The sequence below is a fragment of the Onychostoma macrolepis genome, chromosome 09 (genome assembly GCF_012432095.1).
Source record: "Onychostoma macrolepis isolate SWU-2019 chromosome 09, ASM1243209v1, whole genome shotgun sequence".
Classification (NCBI taxonomy): domain Eukaryota; kingdom Metazoa; phylum Chordata; class Actinopteri; order Cypriniformes; family Cyprinidae; genus Onychostoma; species Onychostoma macrolepis.
Window position 1 is genome coordinate 5195194 of NC_081163.1, and position 20457 is coordinate 5215650.

The 20457-nt window shown below is 38.7% G+C and overlaps 1 protein-coding gene and 4 pseudogenes across 1 annotated transcript; 4 read left to right on the forward strand and 1 right to left on the reverse strand.

The window, feature by feature from the left end:
- Positions 1–137: 137 nt before the first annotated feature.
- Positions 138–1604, forward strand: LOC131546913 (ATP synthase subunit a-like; annotated as a pseudogene).
- Positions 1605–2035: 431 nt separating this feature from the next.
- Positions 2036–7527, forward strand: LOC131547407 (NADH-ubiquinone oxidoreductase chain 4-like; annotated as a pseudogene).
- On the forward strand, positions 3874–7527 carry LOC131547405 (NADH-ubiquinone oxidoreductase chain 5-like; annotated as a pseudogene).
- On the forward strand, positions 6214–7527 carry LOC131547408 (cytochrome b-like; annotated as a pseudogene).
- Positions 7528–9249: 1722 nt separating this feature from the next.
- zgc:92380 (uncharacterized protein LOC445086 homolog) lies at positions 9250–17050 on the reverse strand. The gene is made up of 8 exons (XM_058787947.1): positions 16664–17050; positions 15453–15535; positions 15094–15250; positions 14406–14570; positions 13984–14109; positions 12628–12866; positions 11155–11189; positions 9250–10009 (listed from the first exon to the last, which is right to left on the reverse strand). Exons 1-8 carry the CDS (start codon positions 16994–16996, stop codon positions 9450–9452), a joined length of 1698 nt encoding a protein of 565 aa, XP_058643930.1. The 5' UTR covers positions 16997–17050; the 3' UTR covers positions 9250–9449.
- Positions 17051–20457: the final 3407 nt, after the last annotated feature.

Sequence of the window (20457 nt, forward strand, 5' to 3'; positions counted from 1 at the left end):
CCTTGATTTATAATCTTAATATTCTCCTGATTAATCTTCTTAACCATTATTCCAACCAAAATTCTAAATCACACCACACCAAACGAGCCAACCCCAATAAGTGCTGAAAAACACAAAACTGAATACTGAGACTGACCATGATAGTAAGCTTCTTCGATCAATTTGCAAGCCCATCCTACCTGGGAATCCCACTAATTGCCATCGCAATTGCCCTCCCCTGAGTACTTTACCCAACCCCATCATCTCGATGAATTAACAACCGGCTTATTACGGCCCAAGAATGATTTATCAACCGCTCCACAAATCAACTAATAATACCACTAAGTGTACAAGGACATAAATGAGCATTACTTCTAACTTCACTAATAATCTTCTTAATTACAATTAATATGCTAGGCCTACTACCCTATACTTTTACACCCACAACACAACTATCACTTAACATGGGATTCGCTGTGCCACTATGACTTGCCACAGTAATTATTGGAATGCGAAATCAACCAACAGTCGCCCTAGGACACCTACTTCCGGAAGGAACACCTATTCCACTGATCCCAGTACTAATTATCATCGAAACAATTAGCCTATTTATTCGACCATTAGCCCTAGGGGTTCGACTTACAGCCAACCTAACCGCAGGCCACCTACTAATCCAACTCATCGCCACCGCTGTATTTGTTCTTCTACCAATAATACCGACAGTAGCAATTCTAACTGCCGCCGTACTTTTCCTGCTCACCCTACTAGAAGTAGCAGTTGCAATAATCCAAGCCTATGTATTTGTACTTCTCTTAAGCCTCTACCTACAAGAAAACACCTAATGGCCCACCAAGCACATGCCTATCATATAGTTGACCCAAGCCCATGACCACTAACCGGAGCTATTGCTGCCTTACTGATAACATCAGGCTTAGCAATCTGATTTCATTTCCACTCAACGACGCTAATAACTTTAGGAATAATTCTCCTACTTCTAACCATATATCAGTGATGACGGGACATTATCCGAGAAGGGACTTTCCAAGGCCACCACACACCCCAGTACAAAAGGGGCTACGATACGGGATAATTCTATTTATCACCTCCGAAGTGTTCTTTTTCCTGGGATTCTTCTGAGCTTTCTACCACTCAAGCCTAGCACCGACACCTGAGCTGGGAGGATGCTGACCCCCACAGGAATTGTTCCGCTAGACCCCTTTGAAGTACCACTCCTCAACACAGCCGTGCTACTAGCATCAGGGGTTACAGTAACATGAGCCCACCACAGCATCATGGAAGGAAAACGAAAGCAAGCCATTCAATCTTTAGCACTAACCATCCTACTGGGACTTTATTTCACCGCACTCCAAGCCATAGAATACTACGAAGCACCATTTACAATCGCAGACGGAGTCTACGGCTCAACATTCTTCGTGGCTACAGGATTCCATGGACTACACGTTATTATCGGATCAACCTTCCTAGCAGTATGCTTCCTGCGCCAAACCCAGTATCACTTCACATCTGAACACCACTTTGGTTTTGAAGCCGCTGCCTGATACTGACACTTTGTTGACGTAGTATGACTATTCCTCTACGTATCTATCTACTGATGAGGCTCATAATCTTTCTAGTATCAAAGTTAGTACAAGTGACTTCCAATCACACAGTCCTGGTTAAACCCCAGGGAAAGATAATGAACCTGATTATAACCATCTTAGTTATTACAATAGCCCTCTCCTTAATTCTAGCAGTTGTCTCTTTTTGACTGCCACAAATAAACCCTGACGCAGAAAAACTATCACCGTATGAATGCGGATTTGACCCACTAGGATCCGCCCGACTACCATTCTCCTTGCGCTTTTTCCTGGTAGCAATTCTATTTCTTCTTTTTGACCTAGAAATTGCCCTTCTCCTCCCCTACCCTGGGGACCAGCTCCACAACCCAACAGGAACACTCTTCTGAGCCACCACAGTCCTAATTCTACTAACCCTAGGATTAATTTATGAATGAACTCAAGGCGGCTTAGAGTGAGCAGAATAGGAGTTAGTCCAAAGCAAGACCTCTGATTTCGGCTCAGAAAATCGTGGTTTAATTCCACGACCCCCTTATGACACCCACACATTTTAGCTTTAGCTCAGCATTTATCCTAGGTCTAATAGGACTGGCATTTCACCGAACCCATTTACTATCAGCACTCCTATGCTTAGAAGGAATAATGCTATCCCTATTTATTGCACTAGCCCTATGAGCACTACAATTTGAATCTACAGGATTCTCAACAGCCCCTATGCTACTCCTGGCCTTTTCCGCCTGTGAAGCAAGCACCGGCCTGGCACTACTAGTTGCCACAGTCCGTACTCACGGCACTAACCGACTACAAAGCCTCAACCTTCTACAATGCTAAAAGTACTAATCCCCACAATTATGCTATTCCCAACAATTTGACTAACTTCCCCTAAATGACTATGGACAACCACAACAGCACATAGCCTCCTAATTGCACTCACTAGCCTAACCTGATTAAAATGAACATCCGAAACTGGATGAACCTCCGCCAACACATACTTAGCCACAGACCCTTATCAACCCCCCTCCTGGTTCTAACATGCTGGCTGCTTCCCCTTATAATCTTGGCCAGCCAAAACCACATTAACCCAGGACCAATCAGCCGACAACGCACTTACATTATACTCCTCACCTCACTACAAACTTTTTTAATTATAGCATTTGGCGCTACAGAAATTATCATATTCTACATTATATTTGAAGCCACACTTATTCCAACCCTCATCATTATTACCCGATGAGGAAATCAAACTGAACGACTTAACGCAGGGGCTTATTTTCTATTCTACACCCTGGCAGGATCACTCCCACTCCTAGTTGCCCTGCTCCTTCTTCAACAATCCGCCGGCACCCTATCAATACTAGTACTTCAATACTCACAACCCCTACAACTTAACCCCTGAGGACACACAATTTGATGAGCCGGCTGCCTAATCGCATTTTTAGTTAAAATACCACTTTACGGAGTCCACCTATGACTACCAAAAGCACATGTAGAAGCCCCCGTAGCGGGGTCTATAGTGCTAGCAGCAGTTCTACTTAAGCTTGGCGGATATGGAATGATACGCATAATAGTAATATTAGACCCCCTGTCAAAAGAGCTAGCCTACCCATTTATTATTCTAGCCCTCTGAGGCATTATTATAACCGGATCAATCTGCCTACGACAAACAGATCTAAAATCACTAATCGCCTACTCATCCGTAGGTCATATGGGACTAGTAGCAGGAGGGATCCTGATTCAGACTCCATGAGGCTTTTCAGGAGCAATTATTCTCATAATCGCCCATGGACTAGCATCCTCAGCACTATTCTGTCTAGCCAACACAACATACGAACGAACCCATAGCCGAACAATAGTCCTTGCCCGCGGACTACAAGTGATCTTTCCATTAACAGCAGTCTGATGATTTACCGCCAATCTGGCTAACCTAGCACTACCACCACTACCAAACCTAATAGGAGAACTGATAATTATCACAACACTATTCAGCTGATCACCCTGAACAATTCTGCTCACCGGACTAGGGACACTAATTACAGCCAGCTACTCCCTCTATATATTTCTTATATCACAACGAGGCCCAACACCGAACCACATCACAGGACTCCAACCATTTCATACCCGAGAACACCTACTAATTACCCTACACTTAATCCCCATTATCCTACTAGTAACAAAGCCAGAACTTATATGAGGATGGTGTTATTGTAAGTATAGTTTAACTAAAATATTAGATTGTGATTCTAAAGATAGGTGTTAAAATCCCCTTACTCACCAAGGAAGAACAGAAATTAGTAAGCACTGCTAATTCTTACGCTCCATGGTTAAAATCCCTGGCTTCCTTGCGCTTCCAAAGGATAACAGCTCATCCGTTGGTCTTAGGAACCAAAAACTCTTGGTGCAAATCCAAGTGGAAGCTATGACACTAATCATACACACGTCCCTCCTCCTAACATTTCTCATCCTACTTCACCCCCTACTTACCACACTCAACCCAAACCAACTAAACTCCAACATGGCAGAAACCACTAAAACTGCCATCAGCTCCGCATTCTTCATCAGTCTCCTACCACTTATAATTTTCTTAGCCCAAGGAACAGAAAGCATCGTAACAAACTGACAATGAATAAACACCCAAACATTTGACGTAAATATCAGCTTTAAATTCGACCATTACTCCCTAATCTTTATCCCAATCGCCTTATATGTCACCTGATCGATCCTTGAATTCTCACTATGGTATATACACTCCGACCCCAACATCAACCGATTCTTTAAGTACTTACTCGTATTTCTAGTAGCCATAATTATTTTAGTCTCAGCTAACAACATCTTCCAACTATTTATTGGTTGAGAAGGAGTGGAATCATATCATTCCTGCTCATCGGATGATGATACGGACGAGCAGATGCTAATACAGCAGCCCTCCAAGCCGTTATCTACAACCGAGTAGGAGACATCGGATTAATTATAACCATAGCTTGACTTGCAATAAACATTAACTCCTGAGAAATCCAACAAATCCTAACACTATCAAAAGATTTTAATATAACACTTCCCCTAATCGGCCTAATCCTGGCAGCAACAGGAAAATCTGCCCAGTTCGGCCTCCATCCCTGACTCCCAGCCGCCATAGAGGGCCCTACCCCAGTGTCTGCCCTACTACACTCCAGCACCATAGTCGTTGCAGGAGTGTTCCTTCTGATCCGATTCCACCCCCTCATAGAAAACAATCAACTAGCCCTGACAATTTGTCTATGCCTTGGAGCATTAACCTCACTATTCGCAGCCACATGCGCCCTCACCCAAAACGACATCAAGAAAATTGTAGCTTTTTCAACATCAAGCCAACTAGGCCTAATGATGGTCGCAATCGGACTAAACCAACCCCAACTAGCATTCCTACACATCTGTACCCACGCCTTCTTCAAAGCCATATTATTCCTGTGCTCAGGATCAATTATTCACAGCCTAAACGACGAACAAGACATCCGAAAAATAGGGGGCCTACTTAATACTATGCCCGCCACCTCTACTTACTTTACAATCGGCAGCCTGGCCCTCACAGGAACCCCCTTCCTAGCAGGATTCTTCTCAAAAGACGCAATCATTGAAGCCCTAAGTACCTCTTACCTTAACGCCTGAGCCCTAACCCTAACACTAATTGCCACATCATTCACCGCAGTATATAGCTTCCGTCTGGTATACTTCGTAATCATAGGGGCCCCACGATTTCTTCCCCTTTGCCCAGTTAACGAAAATAACCCACTAGTAATCAACCCCCTTAAACGACTTGCCTGAGGAAGTATCATTGCAGGACTTATTATTACCCAAAACCTTCTACCAGTAAAAACACCAGTCATAACAATACCAACCGCCCTAAAAATAGTAGCCCTCATCGTAACAATCGCAGGCCTACTAACAGCCATAGAACTGACCAACATGACAAGCAAACAAATGAAAATTACCCCAACAATTCCCACACACCACTTCTCAAATATACTAGGATTCTTCCCCATAACTGTACACCGACTTATTCCAAAACTCAAACTCACCTTAGGACAGGCAGCCGCCACCCAACTTGACAAAACATGGCTTGAAGCGATTGGACCAAAAGGCCTAGCACTAACACAAAAAAGCATGGCAAAAACCACAAATAATATTTCACGGGGAATAATCAAAACATACCTGACCATCTTCCTCCTAACCCTAACCCTAGCCACCATCTTAGCCCTCCTTTAAACCGCACGCAAAGTCCCACGACTCAAACCACGAGTAAGCTCCAACACAACAAGCAGGGTTAAAAGTAATACCCAAGCACAGATAACTAACATACCCCCACCAAACGAATACATCACAGCCACACCACTGACATCGCCACGCAGAACAGAAAACTCTTTTAACCCGTCTACGACCACCCATGAACCCTCATACCAACCCCCTCAAAACAACCCCGCCATCAAAGCCACCCCCAGTAAGTAAACTAAAACATAGCCCAACACAGAACGACTGCCTCAAGCTTCCGGGAAGGGCTCAGCAGCCAAAGCTGCCGAATAGGCAAAAACCACGAGCATTCCTCCTAAATAAATTAGAAAAGAACTAATGATAGGAAAGAACCCCCATGGCCCACCAAAACCCCACACCCAACCCCAGCCGCAACTACCAAGCCCAATGCAGCAAAATAAGGCGTAGGGTTAGAAGCAACAGCAACTAAGCCCACAACTAAAGCTATTAATAACAAGGACATAAAATAAGTCATAATTTCTGCCCAGATTTTAACTGAGACCAATGATTTGAAGAACCACCGTTGTTATTCAACTACAAAAACCACCCATGGCAAGCCTACGAAAAACGCACCCACTAATTAAAATCGCCAACGACGCACTAGTTGACCTACCAGCACCATCTAACATCTCAATATGATGAAACTTTGGATCCCTTCTGGGACTATGCTTAGCTACTCAAATCCTAACCGGCCTATTCCTAGCCATACACTATACCTCAGACATTTCAACCGCATTTTCATCAGTAGTCCACATCTGCCGCGATGTAAATTACGGCTGACTAATCCGAAACATCCACGCCAACGGAGCATCATTCTTCTTCATCTGTATTTATATACACATTGCCCGAGGCCTCTATTACGGGTCCTACCTTTACAAAGAAACTTGAAACATCGGTGTAATCCTCCTTCTACTAGTTATAATAACAGCCTTTGTCGGCTATGTCCTCCCATGAGGTCAAATATCCTTCTGAGGTGCCACAGTCATTACAAACCTCCTGTCCGCCGTACCATACATAGGAGACATATTAGTTCAATGGATCTGAGGCGGATTCTCAGTAGATAATGCAACACTAACACGATTCTTTGCATTCCACTTCCTATTCCCATTTGTTATTGCCGCCGCAACTATCCTCCACCTTCTTTTCCTCCACGAAACAGGATCAAATAACCCAATTGGACTAAACTCAGACGCAGACAAAATCTCTTTCCACCCATACTTCACGTACAAAGACTTACTCGGATTCGTACTCATACTTCTAGCGCTAATAATGCTAGCACTGTTTTCCCCCAACCTCCTAGGAGACCCAGAAAACTTTACCCCCGCCAACCCCTTAGTTACCCCGCCACATATTAAGCCAGAATGATACTTCCTATTTGCCTACGCCATCCTACGGTCAATCCCAAATAAACTTGGAGGTGTCCTTGCACTACTATTCTCCATCCTAGTACTAATAGTAGTACCCCTCCTACACACCTCAAAACAACGGGGACTAACATTTCGCCCAATCACCCAATTCCTATTCTGAACCCTAGTAGCAGACATAATCATCTTAACATGAATTGGAGGTATGCCAGTAGAACACCCATTTATTATTATTGGACAAATTGCATCCGTCCTATATTTTGCACTATTTCTAATCTTTATCCCGCTGGCAGGGTGGTTAGAAAACAAAGCACTAGAATGAGCTTGCCCTAGTAGCTTAGTTTTAAAGCATCGGTCTTGTAATCCGAAGATCGGAGGTTAAATCCCTCCCTAGCGCCCAGAAAAGAGAGATTCTAACTCCCACCACTGGCTCCCAAAGCCAGAATTCTAAACTAAACTATTTCCTGGGGATTAAGCATCCTTTATGGTTTAATACATAATATGCCTAATTTTACATTAATGTGTTAATACATGTATGTATTATCACCAGCTCATTATTTTAACCATAAAGCAAGTACTAAAAATTAAGGTATACATAAGCATTATATTAAGACTCACAAAATCAGTTATTTTAACCCGGGTAATATATTAATCCCTAAAAAATTGTCCTCAAAACTTTCCTTGAATTAACCAACTAGTATCCCACTAACACATTTTAATGTAGTAAGAGACCACCAACTAATTTACATAAAGGTATATCATGCATGATGGAATCAAGGACACCAACTGTGGGGGTTGCACACGGTGAACTATTACTGGCATCTGGTTCCTATTTCAGGAACATAACTGTATTATTTCCCCATTCGATTAATTATACTGGCATCTAGGAATCTACTGGAATTATTATTTTTACTATACAATATTTGGAGGTTCTGTAGCGGTTGCCGCTGCCTCAGGGAAAGTGTATATGGCCCAGATGCACAAAATGGTGACTGTCATCATTGGAAGCACCGTAAACAAAATAAAACAACCTCTGGGACAGGTAGCGCTGTGCCCACCAGGCTTAAGAGTGATGGATCATTGGTGGATTCGCAAAACTGGAAGCTAAAAAAACATCATCATCATCATCATGACATCCATGACGGGACGAGGCTCAGGCATGAGAAACACTGGACTTGTGACCACCAATCTTGCTGCTGGAATCCATGGTGTGACCAGTCCCATGGCCACCGGAGCTTGATGCACACTGAATTACTACAAGTTGTAATTCTGTATGTGGAACATAAATGAAGATATTTTGAAGAATGTTGGTAACCAAACAGTTTTGGTTATGCACAAAAAATACAATGGAAGTCAATGGGAACCGCATATGTTTGGTTACCAACATTCTTTAAAACGACTGTGCTGCTTCATATTTTTGTGGAAATCCTGATTTTTGTTAAGGGTTCTTTAATGAATAGAAAGTTTTAGATTTATTTGAAATATAAATCTTTTGTAATACTATAAATATCTTGCTTCATTCACCTTTAATTTTGAAACCACGCCCTTCGCTGTCAAAGAAACTCTTCTCCTGTGGGAGAAACATTGATGTGTGAGCGTCTCTGTGGATTAAGCCCACAGTTTCCAAGGAGCGGAGAGAATATTACTGTATTTATCCATTTTCTGTTTCAGATATGATTGTATGTGTCCATAAGCCCATCAGTTTACACTGTAATTAAGCTTGCAAATTCGCGCTGTGCCGCAAGTCGGTAGCTATCATATATAAATATCATATATGGTGTTGAAAATACATTTTTTAAAAATGAACTGTTCCTATTTTCTGGTTTTATTCGAGTCCCATAAGATGAGGCATGTTCCATCGGAACATTCGTTTACTACAGAAATGCAGTTTAGCTTCGCGTCGTGCCTAACAATGCCCTTCATCTGTGACTTATTCACAATATAGAACGGACTCTCATACCTTATTGCTTACTCAAAAACAAGTTATTACTGACCCCAAACCTTAGATTGGTAATTTACATTAGAAAATAACAACACTGACCAGAAAATGAAGCTCATACATATTTAATTGTGGCATAGGAGATTGATACAATTTTCATGGTCAACACAAAGAAAAACTGAGCAAGAAGAAGCAAAGAAAGTCAGAGAAGAAGAACCACTGAGGCTGTAAGATTAGGATTATGACATAGCACTAAAAAGTCACTTTTTCTTCACAACATCTTGAGAAGCTTCTCCCTCCTCATCGTGTTCAGCAGATGACTTCCTCCACTAACTCATCTTCCTTTGCTAACGGCAGTTGTTTTGTTAACTCTTCCTCTGCTTTCACCTTTTCCACAGTTAACTCCAGTTGTTCTGCTACTTTTTCTTCCTCTGCTTTCACCTTTTCCACCGTTAACTCCTGTTCCTTTGCTTTTGCCTTTTCCACCACCAACTCCAGTTGTTCTGCAATTTTCTCTTCCTCTGCTTTCACCCTTTCCACCGTTAACTCCTGTTCCTCTGCTTTTGCCTTTTCCACCACCAACTCCAGTTGTTCTTCTATTTTCTCTTCCTCTGCTTTCACCCTTTCCACCGTTAACTCCTGTTCCTCTACTTTCACCCTTTCCACCGTTAACTCCTGTTCCTCTACTTTTGCCTCTTCCACTGCCAGCTCCAGTTGTTCTGTCAACTCCTGATCCTCCCCAGAAACTTCCATGTCATTGTGATTAGTAAGATTTTGCTCAGTTTCCCTCTGAGAGACCACTTCTCCGTCCACTATTTCTTGTGTGATGATGATGGCTTTCTTAAGTCCGACTGAATGAGGAGGAGGAGCTGGAGACAGAACGTAAGCTGGAGGTTAGTTTTTAGTAATTCATTAAGACATTTATGTAGCATACCAAAAAAAAATAAAAATAGAAAAATTAGAAGCTCTTAAAAGCAAACAAATCATTAAGGTTCATCATGATGCATATATTAGTTGAGAAAGCAACATCTGAATAAATATTACTGGGGTCATTCTATGAATCAGGTGCCTATTACAGTTTGAGATGGTAATTTTGCAAGTTTTTGTACATTTCAAAAATCCCATCAGACAAGTAATGGGTTTAAAAGTTAACACATTGCATTGCACCATCTCAAGCTAAATTATATAAATATATTCTGAGATATGATTATGTCTTCAGAAAACAGAAACAGGGTGAAGTTTTAGTTTAATTTGACAATCGGCATTATAAGCTCATTAAGTTAAAAGGAGTTTCTTTGATAATTTAATGTTGGTTTATTAATTTTACTGAAATTTTTTTAAATTATAATTATAAAAAAAACAAACATAAAATGCATAAGTCAACGTAAATGTGAATGTATAACACTTTTGTTCAAAAGTTTTGGGCAGTAAGCTTTTTTTAAAAATAAATTAATACTTTTAGTATGCATAAATTGATCAAAAAATATTTCTATTTCAATTAAATGATGAATACTGAAAAATAAAATGTTTCAGTTTTCACAAAAATATTAAGAATTTTTCAACATGGATATATATTTTTTTCTAAATCAGCATATTAAAATGATTCTGAAAATACAGCTTTGCATTACATTCAAAAAATATCTTTAATATATGTATTTTGCTTTCCTCAGTAAATGCATACATGCTAATAGAGCCAAAAATGAAAACAGAGGTGGCTAAAAAAGGCACACAAATGGCACCTGTTTTGTAGAATGACCCTTTTGTTGTAACAAGTTGTAAAGATGATTGTCTTCAAACATATTTGCATGAGGTTAGCAGTGAGAAACATAAACAGTGTGAGTGATGTGAGTGTATTTGGCTAGCGAGGGCTCGGGCAGCACTGTTTACTTGTCTTTGTTAGACAGTACAGCAGTGAGTGATGATTAGTATGAAGACAAGCTTGATGTGGGTTAGGCAAAGCGTGTTTGTTAACTCACACTGACGATGCCTAAAATCTACACGTCACGGCACTCACCTGCATACAACGCCTGCTCTAAAGAAAATTCATCTCTGTGGAGGGAAGAGAAAACATGAGAGAGTGGCACAAAGGGAGGTACTTGATGGAAAGGATGCAACTAAATGTTCAAGACTGGGGTGGATCGAAGTTAAAAGTCGTTCACTGAAAAACCCCACACTGAGTGATCACTTTTTTACATATAAGGGCCGAAATGTCCTCCTCGTTGTCTTTATGTGGTGTCTACTTTAAAGGACAGATGCTTGCTGGGACATGTTTCTTACAAGCCTGTAGGGAAAGAGTTTGTGCCGTGTGTTTGTTACTAGTCTTCACCATGGAAAGATAAGCTTTGTGCACACAAGATTTGCATGCACAGCTCACAAGGGAAATGCTGTATGGAAACAGCAATGTTGTGCGATGTGCACGTTGCAATCAGTGACCAAAATGAAAGGAATGATTTCAAAATTAATGGAATAGTCCACCAAAAATGACAATTCTGACATTATTTACATTCTAAACCTTCTTCTGTGGAACACAAATGAAGATATTTTGAATGTTTTGAATGTTTTGGTTCCATTATATGAACATAAAATAGAATGGAAGTCAATGGGAACCGAAAATGTTTGGTTACCAGCATTCTTCAAAATATTATCTTTTTTTTTTCTTTTTTTTTCCACAGAAGAAAGAAATGCATAAAGGTTTGGATTGGAACAACATGATGGTGCAACAAACATGCATAAACATGCTTCTTGTATTTGTTCTAAACATTTTAACAAAACATTTTAACAAACAGCAGTATTTACCTGCATATACGTTTTACTAAAATATTTTCAGAGACATTTAGACTTCTGATTTCGAAAAAACAAATCATTAAATCAGTGTTTTGAATCAATAAGCATTATTGTGAATTATTCTGATATTTTTATCAGCTGTTTGCACTCTCATTCTGACGGCACCCATTCACTGCAAAGGATACATTGTTGAGCAAGTGATGTAATGCTACTTTTTTCTTCAAATCTGTTCTGAAGAAGAAACAAACTCATCTACATCTTGGATGGCCAGAGGGTGAATGCATTCTCAGCAAATTTTCATTTTTGGGTGAATTATTCCTTTAAAATAGACAGTGTGATCTGATGCTAGAAAATTGATCAAACTAACCAACTCTGATGGCACTTTTGCTACATTGTTTGAAGTCAACATGAATTTCATCTAAAAATATTAGTCTAATTAAATTTTTACAGTAATTTTATATGACAAGCAAAATTGTCTTGAATACATTGTGAATCTTTGATAGATTGCCCAGTCCTAATTTGATTCTTCATAAGGGCTTATAAGGGATTTGGCATCAGTCTAAAAGAAACATAACTGATTCAGCTCATTAAGGACCTGAGGCGATTAAGTGTCAGGGATGATTCTGGCATTGAGCTGGAATATTTTTTTCCCATCCATTTTTTGATCACGGTTCACAAACTCATTATCTCTCCTTCATCTTACCTGTTTTTGTCCCCCTTCTCATCAACAGCACCCTCCAGGAGACGGTGATAGGTGGCAATCTCTGCCTCCAGTTTGGTTTTGAGGCTGAGCAGGGCCTCGTACTCGGCCGCCTGACGCTCCACCTGCGCCCGCACCTGTCCCAGCTCTCCCTCCAGCTGCAGGATTCGAGAGTTGTACCCATTGACTTCGTGAGCATAACGTGCCTCCGTTTCACGCAGCGAATCCTCGAGCGATCGAATCTGCAAAGCACCAAGCAGAACAAGAAAGGTTTTTCTTTCTCATGAGCTTAACTTTTTGAAATAAAACCCTCCGTGTGAAATTGTCAAATATAAACGTTTATTTTTATTTTTGTCTTGTTTATTGTTTAAAAAAGGTATTATATATTTTATTTTCATTATTTTTGTTTCACAAACAAGTTTGTCTTGTATTGAAAAAGATTCACATTATATTAAAGACCATTTGTGCTAGCAAAACAAAAATAAAGATCTTATATTATATATTCATTCTTTTTGTTTCCATTTTTGTTATTTCATAGATGACTTTAGTATTATTCTAAAATGTGTAATAATAAAGAATTGGTAGGTATGTCAAAGTTTCTGACTTTTTTCTGTGATTATTTCTGTGCAGAAATGTGCTTCAAGTAAGTACAAAAAGATTATCTTGACAAAACAATCTCGACAAACCACTATATAAAAACAGCTTTTGTTTTCCCATGGTTAAAACACACTTGGGTGTACAGGAATAAAGTGCAAGACAGGCATGTTTGAGCAATTGAATCTGCTAACCAAGTGGAATAAAGGAAAGTATGGAAACACTTCATTGCATGAAATTAAATTAAATGCATGGACAAATAGAAATTCTTACTTTTCTTCTTTTTTTTTTTTTTTTTTGCATAACATTTAGTACATTTCATTAATTCAATTTTTCATTATATTAGTTCATTAATTTTATTTTTATTATATTTTCTATTTCCAGTATTTTTGTTTTCATTTGTGTTATTTAAAAATGTATTATTCTAAAATGTGAGAAATAGTAATAAAGAATGAGTAGGTGTGTCAAAGCTTTTGACTTTCAGCAATTATTTCTCTGCAGAAATGTGCTTCAGAAATGATCTTGACAAACCGCCATATAAAAACTGCCCCTGTTTTCCCATGGTTTAAAAAACACACTTGGGTGCACAGGAATAATGTGTAAATTCAGATGACATGCATGCACAGAGACAGGCATTGAATATTTCGTGCAAACACATTTCATAATCATTTAAACGATGCACATGTCTGCCAGGTGAGAGTTCTGACTGTGAAGAATGCTGAGTGATTTGTCAAGTGGATAATTTGTGTAATCTGTGTACCGTACCATGTTATGCAGAGCCTGCAGGTCAATTTCTAGAGATTGTTTCTGCCTACGCAGCTCGTTCAGCTCTGTCTTTCCTGCCTGCAGAGCTTCTGTGTTCTGAGTCACCTCAGCTGAGATGTTGTCAAACTGGATAGAGAGGAACAAATAGAGCATGGGGTTCAGGTCACATGACAATATAGTGCTACCTTATAATTAGGCACAAAGCTCTCCTAAATAAAAGGCACTTTCCACTTTCCCATAACTCATGAAAATTAAAAAGAAAGAAAAATGAAAGATGGTGCTTAACCTTTAATCCTTAAGAAACAATTATTATATGGGCTGTTGGATTCTATTAAATGCATTTTATACGAGATGTGCAATTTTTCTATTTCCTAATATATATAACAGAAGGAGAAAACAAAAGAATGCAAAATATGACTGACTTTGTTTTGAAACCAGGCTTCGGTTTCCTCTTGGCTCTTCTGAACGGCTCGCTCGTACTGCGTGCGGATGTTACTAATGGTCTCATTAAGGTCTGCACTGTTTTTAGTCTCCATTTGCACATTGACTTGAGAGTCGCCGATCTGGCTCTTCATGTTGGCAACATCCTGTGAAATAAAAAGATCAATGGATTTAGTTATATGGATTATAATGGTAAGATCTGGGAACATAGCTGCTGCCGGAGAGCTGAGTTTGTTTAACGCTTGCCCTAAAGCATAGAAAAACCAGATAGGTCAGGTGGGAACAATAGCTCAAATAATGATTTTATGGTGACCGCCCACTTTTTTTTTTTTTTTTTTTAAGCAGTCCTTAGTTTGGAAAGTATTTTGTCCATTCCCCATATATATATATATATATATATATATACACACATACACATACACATATATACAGTATATATATATATATACTGTATGTATGTGTATATATATATATATATATATATGTATGTATGTATGTATGTATTAACTAACTGCTGCTGCTGGCTTCTTGTGAATAGACGGCTGTTTGTGGTCCAACAGTGAGTCTCATACAAACACAGATCAAACGGGCCACCTGTGCCAGTGCATCTCTGTAGGTTTGAGGTGTTGATGTTTAATCAGTGTTGAATGGTGTGTTTAAGGCGTGTACCTCCTCATGGCTCTTCTTCAGGAACGCCAGCTCTTCTCTCATAGACTCGATCTGGCCCTCCAGCTGCATGCGGCCCATGTAAGTGTCGTCCAGCATCTTGCGGAGTCGTGCCAGATCCTGCTCCACCCCTTGCCGCATGGCCTGCTCTGACTCAAACCTGCCCCGAGCGATTCAGTGAGCGCTCATTTACATCAGAGGCTACAGGGCGTGTGTCGTATTTACAGCAAACTGCGCTGCAGCTCGGTGACTGCTTTGTATTTAAACAATATGAAATATTTGTATAGCCCATTTTGTGATAAGTTTTCCTAATTTAAGAGTTTTTAACATTTCATCAGGGAATAAATAAACAAATAACTCACTTGACTTTGAAATCGTCAGCAGCCAGCCTCGCATTGTCTATCTGCAGGAAAAGTCTGGCATTGTCCAAAGTCATTTCCTGGATCTGAGGGGTTGATTCACATACACAAACACTCATAGCATTGTCTTGCATTTAGGGTTATCATTACAGCATTTCAACAAATAGCAGATGTTTGTCTTTTTTTTTTTTTTTTTTTAAATGCATTTTGAAACTACCAAAGTTTGGTTCCTATACTAAAAACTTTTTAATGTATCTTCAAAGGGTTACAGCCCTCATAATAGACCAGTTCGGATACCTAGTAAAAATTTTGTGACTTAAGGTCATTGCACACTGAGTCCGAAATTTTCGCGTGCTTTTCCCCGTTTTTTTTTTTCGTATTCATCATACTTTCCTATAAAAATGCATGCGAAAATGCTGAAAATCGAACCTGATCCGAATTTTTTTTATGACGGACGAAAGTTTCGGAGGCAGTGTGTAAACGTGATTGACACAACTTGAGGTCGTATTTATTTTTTAACTTGCGAAAATTTCGTACTCCGTGTGCAATGACCTTTAGTCTTTTTTTTTCTTTTTTAAAAAATTATTATTATTATTATTTTTTTATGTTTTAATAATAATATTTCTTCCATTTTGTTTCTTAATTGTATTTCAATTGTTTTCTTGGCCGGTTTGTAACATTATTGTCTTTTGCTACTTTTGTCGTGGCCACTCATGCTAAATGCATCTTTTTACTAAAATAAAATAAATAAAAAAAAATCATTATGAAAAAATAGATATTGAATTGTTTTTTTAAATTTTATTTATTGCATCAGTTCCACATTCAATTAATAATTCAATATATTTGAATTAAAACTTTAAAGATTGCAACATATTAGCTTAAAGCTTAAATAAATTAAAATTGATTTTTAATTAAGTTGGAGCAAGTAAAAAACATCAACAAATTACCATTATACATATAAACTTGCATCTCATGCATTTAAAGAAGTTGCAGAGCTGGAATTTAAAGGGCGGAAACTTTTCAGAAGCTCAAACAGAAGAACATAATTGGCCAACATAATTCCTAAACTTTCATTTGTGTTTATTTCATGATTTACTATTATTCTAAAATAAGGAAAATAGTTATAGAATGAACAGGTGCGTCCAACCATTTGATTGTGTACTTTATGACAATAAGCATGCATGAGTACTTAACAAAACCTTCTATTTGCTCACCTGGTTTCTCAGATCCGCAACGATCTTCTCATAGGGGCTCCAGTCCCTGCCGCTCTCAGCTCCTTTCCTCATCAGAGCCTCTTTGATTTGCTCCTCCAGTTGATTGTTGGAGTCCTCCAGGAGTCGCACTTTTGACAGATACCCCGCCAGACGGTCATTCAGACCCTTCATGGTCTCTTTATCATCAACATTGATCTGCACGATCGGACGCAGTGTGTTTGCCAGATTCCCTATAGCGGCTGGGGAAATGGCCCCAAACAAACTGCCCCTTGACCCCATGCTGCCAGACAGACTTGAGCTGGAGAAACTCCTGGAAGGGCTCTTGAACGACATGGTGCGGATTAGAGGTGCCTTTGAGCGTGCTTGAGAGACGGGTCTGTTGTTTTACCTGCGGCAGGTAGTGTGAGGGGGGTTTGGGAGCAGCTATATATAGACTCAGCTCTCTGTCTGGTGCGTTCAGATCTCTGCAGTGATTGGTCAGGGAGATGTAAGTCTACACCTGCACGGATCTCATTTGTTTGCAAATTCCCACAGAGGATAAACAAGGATGTACTCTCAAACTACACTGAAGAGTATTTAGTGTAGGGTTGACTTTAAAGGCATTTTACACTCTGAAATTGCTAGTAATTATTCCAAACAAACAAACACTGAATTAAACATGACATTTTTTTTTTAAGTAGAAAAACTGATTTTTGTTTTTCATCTTTTTATTTACAACAAAAATTATTTCATGCCACATGAAGAATTTGTCATTTGAGGAAATTGTCACATGCATGAGTACAAGTTATATTTTGTTTATTCTATACATATTGTTTCTGTTTATTTCACAGGTCCTGTCAAGAGCACATCCAGGTCATATTTCACCCTAATATTCAATTCAAGTTTATTTGTATAGCGCTTTTTACGATACAATCGTTGCAAATATTAAAAGAAAGACATTCGATTTTGCTTTACTTTTTGTGACAACATGCCCCAATAGTATTAGCTAGTGGGGTAAGTTGTCACACTGGGCACCAAACAACCTATTATAAGCTTTTCATCAAAATATAAATGGTCAATAAATATTGAAATTAATACATTTAATGTTTTAAAATGCTATTTGAAAAGTGCATAGAAGCACATTGTTTATCTGCACAAATCCTGTCCAGAACACATCCACATCATATCGCTCTTCACCAGGTCAAATTTCACTTTCTATATATACACAGTATATTTAAAAAAAAGAAGAAAAAAAAAAGAAATATTTTCAGCCTTATCTGAAATGTATTCCACTGTGATTTTGCTGTGTTCACTTTAAAAATTATTATTTTTTAAAATACTAAGCTATTATAAAAATATAAAATTCTAGTTTCATAGACATAGAGAATGATTCATGTAAATACAAAACTTTCTAGCTTTTATGCAGGCCTAGCTCCAGTCTGCCCTTTATATTTATGTACATTCTTCTAAGCTTCCAAATAATTAAAATGCATATTATATATTCATAATAATCTTTAGAAGTATGTGATCATGCTATAAGAATTTTCAAATTCTAATTATATTTTCATCATGTTTCATATTTTCATTTCTTTCGTTTTTGAAAAGTGATTATTATAATAATGGGACGTGTGGCATTTCCACTCATAGCCACACGGGGGCAGCAGAGACCGCTTGATACCTGTGCTACTCACAAGAAAAGTTCTGCAGGAATTATGAAGGACTATGTTACGAACAGCCTACAGGACTCCTGTTTATACATTTAAGGAACCTGCAGGATCACTTAAATATATTTGCTCTGCCATCAGATTTGTATTTTACACGCAGCTACACGGGAATCGCTCTTTGGGGTCGGATCTTTTTAAATGAATCGTTTGAACTGGTTCACAAAAGCGGCCTGAATGATTCGTTCATGAATGATAATGGTTCAGTAGGGTAAAAGCGGTTCTAGAATCAAAAGCGCGAGACATTGAACGGAGAACCGTGATTTGTCTCTTTACAACAAATCATTAGAAGTGAACAGAAGATTTGACTGAAGGGGCGTTATCGGGTTATCAGGGTACACGTGATTTCGTAACTACGCCGTGACGTAAAAGAACCATTGAATCGTTTTTTTTTTTTGAACTGGTTCACCGAAAACAAGAACCGATTCGCGAAAATGAATCAGACTATCATGTTTGTTTTTGTTTTTCTGTGTTTCCGAGCACGTTAGGACTGTTTCCCACCCCCAGCAGAATGATAAGGTAAGGTCGGGGCTATTTTCACAGCAAGATTAATTTATTAAAAGTCTAAAATATTGATATAGATTTTCTCTAAAAATCAAATAAATTTCTCATTTTTCTTTTACAGTTAATATATATATTTTCTGGCAACGATATAATTTTATGTGACTAAAGAGATGTCATTTTTTTTTTTGTATTCAGTAACTTTATCGTGAGCAGAAAAACATATCTTGCTATGTGGTTTTGTGGTATATAACGTTAACCTCGAAGATCCCTGATAACATGCGACCACACAGCTTCACATTCATTTGCAGCCCTTTGACACAGATCTGTAGCTTCCCATGATAACGTAAATATGTTTTATGAAAAGAGAAGTAGTTTAATAGTATGCAATATGACTACTGAATGCGTGATAAACCATTGTTTGCAAGCCATAACTGCCATAGGTCACAAATCGTTTGTCAGGGGTGCGGAAAAATCAGGAGTAAACAAAACACTGGAGACTAAACATAGCAGCAGAGCTCTAGCCTCACAAAGAATTGATTTGATTGTTATGAACTGACAAACAACCAGGGGCCTGTACCATGATGGTAGATGAACAAATTTAGAGTTACAGGATTAGTTTCGAGTTGACAAAACCAAACCTCTCCGATCCGGCTTTGTTGGTACCATGATGCTGATCATCAACTTTCTTTGTTAACTCAGGCTTTGATCCTGAGTTTGTGGAGCATGTGCACATGAATGTGTGACATCAGTGGCTAACAGCCAATCACAAGCCTTGGTTAAAAGTTAAAGATTTTGCTAAAGGTTAAAAGATTGAAAAATATGATTCATTTAAATGCATTTACAATGAAAAAGTACTTGTTCATGAAAGAGGACAAATAAAATAAATGATCTTGCTTTATCAGTGCAGTCACAAGTGAAACTTAAGTTAGTTTATATTGTTGGAAATATACAGCGATAGAGACTCGAACATGTAAGGTCACAGTCATTTTTAAAGCATTATCTATTGATTCTACAACTTATTTATATTATATACAATCTGTATCTATTAACATTCATTTAAAATAAATTATTTATAATAACTGTTAAACTAAAATAGCTTGTGTGTAATGGATTAATAATAATATAAATCATATAATTAAATAAATAATATAAAATAATGTAATTATCATTAAGGCCAGACCAACTTTTTTTTTTGTACTAGTGACCTTTAATTTGGAGCAAGATAAACTGGGAGAGTGACTTTTTTTGTGTCAGACATGTGTCAGTTAGCTCACATCTGATTGGTCCAATTTCAGTTTGAGATCTCTAACTCAGAACATAACCTGCCCCGGAGCAGGTTAGCTGTGGAGTGTAAGTTACTATGGCAATGAAGGCAGCTAAAAGCCAAGCTACTTTCATGGTACCTAAAACCCAGAGTTGGCGCAAGCTAAACTGAAACTTACCTGGCTAGCCAGCTAATCCAGCTTCATGGTACAGGCCCCTGGAAAGACACAAAGACGGATCCATGAACATCAGAATCCTCTGCTGAACTGAATTATGACAATAAAGATTATAGACTTCTGATAAGGGCATAGAAATGACCAAAATGTG